This window comes from Siniperca chuatsi, linkage group LG6 (genome assembly GCF_020085105.1).
Source record: "Siniperca chuatsi isolate FFG_IHB_CAS linkage group LG6, ASM2008510v1, whole genome shotgun sequence".
Lineage (NCBI taxonomy): Eukaryota > Metazoa > Chordata > Actinopteri > Centrarchiformes > Sinipercidae > Siniperca > Siniperca chuatsi.
The window spans coordinates 3,346,237-3,355,154 of NC_058047.1; the positions used below are offsets into that span (position 1 = coordinate 3,346,237).

Below are 8,918 nucleotides of genomic sequence, written 5' to 3' on the forward strand. Positions count from 1 at the left end.
TAATGGAATATGAATAAACCATTTGCAAATAATATGAAAGAAAATACCAATAATTAATAATAATTAATAATTAATTTAAATTGAATTAGGTGCTGGTCTCTCCCCTCCCTTTCCCTGTTTTACTTTGTTTTTTAAAAACTTATAAAGTCTTTTGTTATTATTATCAATCAGTCGAACTTTATTTTTATATAATACAGTACAATACTTAACAGGTGGACTGACAAAACCAAAAGATATTCTGTTTACTATCATATATGACAGAGAAAAGCATCAAATCATGACACTGGGAAAGCTGCAACAATGTTTGTCATTTTTCCTTGAATAATGACTAAAAAGATTAATCAATTGTCAGAGTTTTCTGTCTTAATCTAATCGACTAATTGTTGCAGCTTATAGTAGGTTGCCTGAAGGTCACCGGCCTTTTCAGCGCCAGCCAGTGACTTAAAAAAACACGAGAGCACACAACAGCGCGCTTCAGGGAGCTCCGTGTAAATCTCCTGGCTTATAAAGAGAAGCACATTAACAACAACATTCCTCTAGTTACAACACAGCAACAGACAGACAGGCTGCAGGCAGACAGACAGGCTGCAGGCAGGCAGGCTGCAGGCACAGAGGCTGCAGACAGACAGACAGGCTGCAGGCAGACAGACAGGCTGCAGACAGGCAGGCTGCAGGCACAGAGGCTGCAGACAGACAGACAGGCTGCAGGCAGACAGACAGGCTGCAGACAGGCTGCAGACAGGCAGGCTGCAGGCACAGAGGCTGCAGACAGACAGACAGGCTGCAGGCAGACAGACAGGCTGCAGACAGGCAGGCTGCAGGCACAGAGGCTGCAGGCAGGCAGACAGGCTGCAGGCAGGCAGACAGGCTGCAGACAGGCAGGCTGCAGGCACAGAGGCTGCAGGCAGGCAGACAGGCTGCAGACAGGCAGGCTGCAGGCACAGAGGCTGCAGACAGACAGACAGGCTGCAGGCAGACAGACAGGCTGCAGACAGGCAGGCTGCAGGCACAGAGGCTGCAGACAGACAGACAGGCTGCAGGCAGACAGACAGGCTGCAGACAGGCAGACAGGCTGCAGACAGGCAGGCTGCAGGCACAGAGGCTGCAGACAGACAGACAGGCTGCAGGCAGACAGACAGGCTGCAGGCAAACAGGCTGCAGACAGGCTGCAAACAGACAGGCTGCAGGCAGACAGGCTGCAGGCAGACAGACAGGCTCCAGACAGACAGACAGGCTCCAGACAGACAGACAGGCTGCAGACAGACAGACAGGCTGCAGACAGGCAGGCCGCAGACAGAGAGGCTGCAGACAGACAGACAGGCTGCAGGCAGACAGACAGGCTGCAGACAGACAGGCTGCAGACAGAGAGGCTGCAGACAGACAGACAGGCTGCAGACAGACAGACAGGCAGCAGGCAGACAGACGGGCTGCAGATAGGCAGACAGGCTGCAGGCAAACAGGCTGCAGACAGGCAGGCCGCAGACAGGCTGCAAACAGACAGGCTAAAGACAGGCTGCAGGCAGACAGACAGGCTCCAGACAGACAGACAGGCTGCAGATAGGCAGACAGGCTGCAGGCAAACAGGCTGCAGACAGGCTGCAAACAGACAGGCTGCAGACAGGCTCCAGACAGACAGACAGGCTGCAGACAGGCAGGCCGCAGACAGGCTGCAAACAGACAGGCTGCAGACAGGCTCCAGACAGACAGACAGGCTGCAGACAGGCAGGCCGCAGACAGAGAGGCTGCAGACAGACAGAGAGGCTGCAGGCAGACAGACAGGCTGCAGACAGACAGGCTGCAGACAGACAGACGGGCTGCAGATAGGCAGACAGGCTGCAGACAGACAGACAGGCTGCAGGCAGACAGACAGGCTGCAGATAGGCAGACAGGCTGCAGATAGGCAGACAGGCTGCAGACAGACAGACAGGCTGCAGGCAGACAGACAGGCTGCAGATAGGCAGACAGGCTGCAGAAAGACAGACAGGCTGCAGACAGGCTGCAGGCAGACAGGCTGCAGACAGACAGGCTGCAGGCAGGCAGACAGGCTGCAGAAAGACAGACAGGCTGCAGGCAGACAGGCTGCAGACAGACAGGCTGCAGGCAGACAGGCTGCAGGCAGGCAGACAGGCTGCAGACAGACAGAGAGGCTGCAGATAGACAGACAGGCTGCAGACAGACAGGCTGCAGGCAGGCAGACAGGCTGCAGACAGACAGACAGGCTGCAGGCAGACAGACAGGCTGCAGACAGACAGGCTGCAGATAGACAGACAGGCAGCAGGCAGACAGACAGGCTGCAGACAGACAGGCTGCAGGCAGGCAGACAGGCTGCAGACAGACAGACAGGCTGCAGGCAGACAGACAGGCTGCAGACAGACAGGCTGCAGATAGACAGACAGGCAGCAGGCAGACAGACAGGCTGCAGACAGGCTGCAGACAGACAGGCTGCAGGCAGGCAGACAGGCTGCAGACAGACAGACAGGCTGCAGACAGACAGGCCGCAGACAAAGAGGCTGCAGACAGACAGGCTGCAGATAGACAGACAGGCAGCAGGCAGACAGACAGGCTGCAGACAGGCTGCAGGCAGACAGGCTGCAGACAGACAGGCAGGCAGACAGACAGACTGCAGACAGACAGGCTGCAGACAGACAGGCAGGCAGACAGACAGGCTGCAGACAGACAGACAGACTTGAAAGCCCCACCCCCTCCAAAAAGCAGAGTATAAACAGAGGCTCCTTTGGCTTCCCAGATGGGACTGACAACACACAAAGCGGCTGATTCAGAGAGCTGAACTTCACCCAAAAGCCCCTCAGTAGCAGTGAAGCTCCAGCTGTTACCCATCCGCCTCCCTGAACCTGTATGCTTCTCTTCCGCCTTCCTCCACCTCTTGCAGGTTAGGGTGGAGCTGTTTCTACCTGGACTCTGACAACAGACAGGAGAGTAATTAAAGGATTCAACAATGGCGGTATAGTCGGACTTCGGAGTGCTCTCGTCGACATATTTTCACAGTAAGTTTATCTTAGATTGTTAACGGTTGAACTAATTCTGCGCGCGCCATTAGACAAGTTATTTAAAGCTAATTAAACGAGCTAATCATCTCCGGAGCGGTGTTTTTCCTGTTTTTTTGTCCACTTTTTAAACTACAAACCTGCTCCACGGTTGCTTGAGATTAAGTTTAGGAAGTTTCCTTGTTGAGACAACTGCGTTTTTGGTTTGTTTTTCATTATAAATAGTCTCTGATGATGATGATAGTAAAATAACGTCGTTTATGGCGATAAGCTAAAGCCAACGGTAGCTTCTTAAGGAAGCCGACTTTGTCTATTATTTGAAATTAACCTTAAAAAAACTAATTTTAATATTCATAAAATACCTTTTCGTATGATAACTATCGATTCGCCGTTTCCTGTATAGTAACTTTGACAGTTTCTGTATTGTTCAAAGGTCATTTCTGTGTCCAAACGTATCGCTTTCTTTCAGATCAGCAGGTATGAGCCAGCCGCCCCGTTCAAACCGGGGCCACCGGGAGAGAAACGGAGACCACCGACACCGAGACTCCCGCGATGACAGACGTTCATCACCCGACAGGTGTGGTTAACGTCATTAAATATCATAAAACCCATCGGTTTGTGCTGCAATAATATCATTGTCCTACCTGCGTTCTGAGTTCATAAATGAAAGGATGGCAGGAGTAAGTGTCGAGTTTAAAACTCCTTGTTTTTAGTCGTCTTTCCTTCATTTTGTCAATTTGTGATTCTTTTAAGTGGTTTCAAATAAAAAAATGAAATGTATCCATAAAGACAATGAAACCTCGATTCTTAGATAACCTTAGAAATAATTCTTAGATACATTTAAAACCAGGGTCATACACACTAGAGTCTTATGATACATAAATAGGCATCACTTTGCATCACTAATGTACAGTGTATTATTGTTATTATTATTATTATTACTACAGGTCACATTATACATCATCATAAATTCAGCCAATATTCTCAGATGCTATATAACCTATATATATATTTTATTTTGTTTGTCACCTATCTCCTGTCCATATCTCATGCAATTTCCCACTGGATCTATCTATCTATCTATCTATCTATCTATCTATCTATCTATCTATCTATCTATCTATCTAACGAAGTAACTAAATAGTGAAAAGGTTATGTCAAGTTTCAATAGCTTTTTTTTTTTTTACTGTTCATTTCACCTACAATATTGCTATAACTTTTAAAATCACAAGAGTGAAAAAATGGCCTTGGGTTTTGACCATTTTGTTTTAGGAATATAACATATCCCAGGTATAATAAACAGCTGAATGACAAAAGCAACTTATTTATTTTCACTATTATCATATTGTACTCCAGTCTCGAGAAAAGAAGATCCCGCACACTGCTCTTGCTCAGCATCACAGTTTGATCTGTTTCAGGCCGAAACTTAGGCGTCAACCTACGGCAGTCATCTTCTTTTCTCAAGACTGAAGCGATAACTTTCCAACGCACCTGCATCTGAGATAGTTGGACGCGTGAATATCATATACCGTATTGTACTCAAAATAAAACAGAACACGGAAAGGCTCAGTGCTAGAGCGATACCAAGCGCCCATGTTGACATTTTTTCTACATAATTCCAAAATATGCTGGAATACAAACTAGAAGAATACGTGGCAGATAACTTCCTCAGTGTCATGATGCATACGTTTCTAAGTTCTAGGTCTTCCTCTCGACCACCGTACTACCCCAGAGAAGCCAACTCCCCTCCCAAACATGTGCGGGAAGTCCCTCGAGTGGAGCACCATGAGTCCAAATGCACGCACATTTGCTCCAGGAGAGGTAAGTGAGGAATCAAATGAAAGCTGAAAGCTGCTGCGTCACAGGGCGGAATTTGGTTTCAGTCTCATTGCAGCTCAGTTGTTCCTTCTGTGAATACTGGACAGACCGGTTTTCTGTGTTTACAGGCCTCTTTTCTCAGAGTTTAGACTTCGGCAGAGTAACATGGCCCTTTGATTAAGGAGAAAGCTCATATCTGAGTCTAATAGATTACTCACATGCTCCTGACCATTTGCGTGTATGTAGTAACAAAAGATTTGATCCCCTAGGAATGTTAATAACATGACATTTTGTATATTGCTTAAAGTGTTAGTCAACAGCAGTTTTGATCATCAGTTAATTGTTTGAGTCATTTATCAAGCAAAAATGCTTTACCAGTTTTGGTTCCAGCTTCTCGAGGATTTGTGGCTTTTTTTCTTTTTCATATCATTGCAAATGTAATATATTTGGGTTTTTGGGCGTTTGAAGACATCACCTGGGTCTCTGGGAACTTGTGACTTTTGTAAGATTAAATGATGAATTAATAGAGCAACAACAACACTTTTTTGCAGCCCTACAAATATACACACACGTGACCACATAATGGGTAACATCAATACTGATGGATGTTGTTGGACGTTAGCCAAAAGTCACCACTCATAAGGACTGAACAATTACATTTTATTTTTTTTATATCCATTATTTTGAAATTATTAGGGATGCACCAATCAAACTCTTTCTCTCTTGAAACTGACTCTGATAACTCAGGATCTCTGCTGATACCGATTATCGATCTGATCCCAGTACTTTATTTTTCTTAAATTTAAAATCTACATGCCTCACTCCATGGAACTTACTGAAATATTTTTTTATGTAAGGTAACATGAGGTCAGGGGTCGCTGTGGCAATACAATTCGGCGGCCCACTGTGACTGAATGAATTAATTGATAGCATCCATAGAAATGATCATTTTTATATTTTGACTAAAAAAAATTGTAACAACCTTGAGTTAAAAAGGTTTCTTTTGTCAAACTATTTCCAAGGTCAAGAATAAACTTTCTTGCTACATTTGTTTTATTTATTCATTTATTGGCAGATTTGTGGTCGGGTTAATCTGTGGTGGGGCACGGGTCGAAAATATGCTGCTGGGCCCCTGTTAAGCTCCCACCCTCTGTCCATTATGAATGTACACGGCCACCTGCAAGTTCCAGTTATTACTATGCACACAGCAGATTACACATGCGATAGTTATGGCCCCAATGATCCAGCAACCAACCAGTTCTCATATGCTGGGATACCTCCGGGCCCAGGACTTCTGTGTGTCAGTTTGGTTGTGGAAATTTGATAAAACACAACTTTAGTGAGAAATATACACCGTATAAGCACAATATAAACTCAAAAATTAAGTCCTTCAAACTATATTTTGACACAAGGCCACGAAGCCTGACTTAAAGAATACAGGATCTGCCTTTTGTTAATACTGTACTGTAGTAGTGCAGATTTCCAAACAAATTTGCAGTTATTCATATTAGAGTAAACACGGGGAATTTGGTGCTCTGGGGCCCAAAGGCAGTTGCCAAATTTGCCCAGCTGCTAATATATATACTGCTTAATACTGGCATCTTACTGTCTTTTATATGCATTTTAGTTTTTTCGCACTTGTGTGGTTCTTTATTGTGTACACCGTGGCACTGAAGGAACACAGTTTCTTTAAATACTGTATGTGGAGGGAATTGATCTGATTTTGTGATCTTATTCCTGACCTGTTTCACGTGTCGACTCCCTTTAGGCATCGTGCTGATCTGCTCTATACTGACCAACGGCCTGGTCCTGATCTGTGTGGTTGCAGCTCAGATGGTGTCATCAGGCATGTCGTCCATGGGCGGAATGGGCGGCTTCGACATCAACTCCAACTTTAACATTGAGGGCACCGAGCTGCAGAAGGTACGAGAACTGGACATGCAGTACAGCCAGATGAGGGCGCCGGGCATCTACGGCGGCATCACCTTCACCTTGATCTTCGGGGTCGTCTCGCTGCTGTTTGTGGTTTCCGGGAACAAACCGCCCCACCTGATGTCCCAGAAGCTTCTGGTCGGAGCGCTGGTGTTTCAGGCGGTGGGCGCAGTGGCGTACGTGGTGGCCGTGGGGCTCTACCTGCACTTCGTCATCAGGGTCAACTCCACAGATGTGTGTAAGCAGCGCGAGAGGCTGTACGCACGGAGCGGCTACACCTGGATGAAATGTGAAGTGGGCGGGGCGGATGCAGCCGTGGCTCTGTTTGGGCTCATCACAGCCATCCTGTACACGGCCGGCACGGTGCTCACCATCCAGACGATCCGAAGAGTGAAGCGCTACCTGCAGGAGCGAAAACGCAGAGAGGCAGAAAAGCAGCAGGCCCGAGCCCACCCACAGAGAGCCCCGCTGAGAGCTGAAACCACCTCTGTGTGAGACATCTGGGGCCTGTATCACAAATAGGATTAGTGGGTTAACCAGCTATCTTTGGGCGTGACTGAGGTTTTCTGGTATCATGAAGCTGGCTGACTTTTAACCGGAGTAGATCACCATGGAAACTTGTGCTGCACAGCTACCCTGCTTTGAAGGAGGTTACATTCAGAGCATCAGATCACAACTTGATCCAGCTTGCCCACTAACCAATCAGAGTCATCATTCCTACAGGATCCTGACATGGATAAAAGTACTGAGTTTACAATAATGTGGCAAGTAATAAAGAGCAATAGAGACATTTGTATAGGTTTTGCGTACCACGGAGCCCCCGGTTGTGACAGGCTGTAGATGTGATTATGACTGCATTCATTGGATGGTTATAGGCTAGCTCTGTCAGTTTCTGTGGCTGTGGCCATGGGTGTGACACATTATTCTTAATGGGTGAACTACATGCAGGGCTTGTGTTTGTGCAGTGAATTGACATGGTGCTGGCTGAGCTCTGTGGTGAAGCTAATATTGAACTCCTGTGGCGTATATTTGCATTTGTCATATCTGATACAAGATCAGGATTCAAAGCATGTGTCTGGCTGTATGATGCTTTCTCGGCTAATGTTAATACATCAGGAGCTGTAAAGACCAGCCACAGCACAACTAATAGCCATATCCATAGTAAAAGCAATAGAAACAGCTGCAGCTGTAGCCCAAACCATATCTCAACCCACAGCCAGGCAGAGCCAGCTACAGCTGTGGTCACAGGGGCTCCATAGTATACCATGATAATTATGTAAGATAGAAGAAACATTTTTTTAAAAACAGGACAGGAAAGCTGCCTATTGTGGTGAGTTTCTTTCATTCCTGACAGCGTTGATGCTTTTGCACTCTTCTTCCATCGCTGCAGCTCAGGATAACATGAGGTTGAGTATTTAGCCTTTTTTTAGACTCAATTAGATTATAACTAGAAATAAAAAGTATACTCACTGTAATTGCTTTTCAGGAACAAATTCCACATGCACTGTCGATTAGCTCAGTAAATTACAAATGCAACATTTTGGTTCTGCACTAATCTGCTTTGGCAGCAGTAATTGTACTGTACTTTTGGTTTTGAAGTGTATCAAATTGTAATTGTGATTTTATTGTATATTGTAAATGTCTTTGCTGCTGCTGGGTATCACAGTTTCATCCCATGTCACATTAAATACTCCACTCAGGGTTCTGATGACGTTGCATGTCATTAGCTTTTAATTTTCTGTTAACGTGCTTGTGGCTGGATCAGTAAACTGAACCGGTTAATAACTAGCTTCTTCAGCTTATCCAGGCTCATCAATGTTGAGCTCAGTGAAGCCAGGCAGCTCAACTAGAGCCAGACTAAAGTTTAACTTGCTTTGTGATACAGGCCCAATCTGGGAGGACTGGGGCTTAATTTTCAAGTGAGCTGTTTGCATGTTGGATTAGACTCAGACGGGGATTTATATAAATGTTTTTAACATGTATACTAGTATAATTAATGTGTTTTTTATATCAGAGTTTGCATTATAAAGTAAAAGTCTTTGATACTGAAACTGTACAAGAATGTATCTACTCAAATTAAACCTCCATCAATGTGATTCAAGACTGTTGTTTATAATTACATGCGTGATTAACAAAACAGCCTAAAGGGGGAACCAGAACTCT

General features: G+C 45.7%; 1 protein-coding gene across 2 annotated transcripts; it reads left to right on the top strand.

Moving 5' to 3' along the window:
- The first annotated feature begins 2,726 nt into the window (after window positions 1–2,726).
- Window positions 2,727–8,851, top strand: si:ch211-191a24.4 (uncharacterized protein LOC100150331 homolog). 2 transcript variants are annotated; one of them, XM_044200402.1, is made up of 4 exons: window positions 2,727–3,005; window positions 3,475–3,582; window positions 4,708–4,826; window positions 6,592–8,851. In XM_044200402.1, the coding sequence occupies exons 2-4, from the start codon at window positions 3,485–3,487 to the stop codon at window positions 7,248–7,250; spliced, it is 876 nt and encodes a 291-aa protein (XP_044056337.1). In that variant the 5' UTR covers window positions 2,727–3,005; window positions 3,475–3,484; the 3' UTR covers window positions 7,251–8,851. The 2 variants fall into 2 exon arrangements, with proteins under 2 accessions (XP_044056337.1, XP_044056336.1); XM_044200401.1 differs by having other exon boundaries at window positions 2,728–3,005; window positions 4,702–4,826.
- Window positions 8,852–8,918: the final 67 nt, after the last annotated feature.

Bases quoted from the DNA above. Each gene is read 5' to 3' on its own strand.
- si:ch211-191a24.4 (XM_044200401.1), top strand. From the start codon at position 3,485: ATGAGCCAGCCGCCCCGTTCAAACCGGGGCCACCGGGAGAGAAACGGA. The intron at 3,583-4,701 runs GTGTGGTTAACG...TACGTTTCTAAG, and splicing joins AGACGTTCATCACCCGACAG to TTCTAGGTCTTCCTCTCGAC. The intron at 4,827-6,591 runs GTAAGTGAGGAA...GACTCCCTTTAG, and splicing joins GCACATTTGCTCCAGGAGAG to GCATCGTGCTGATCTGCTCT.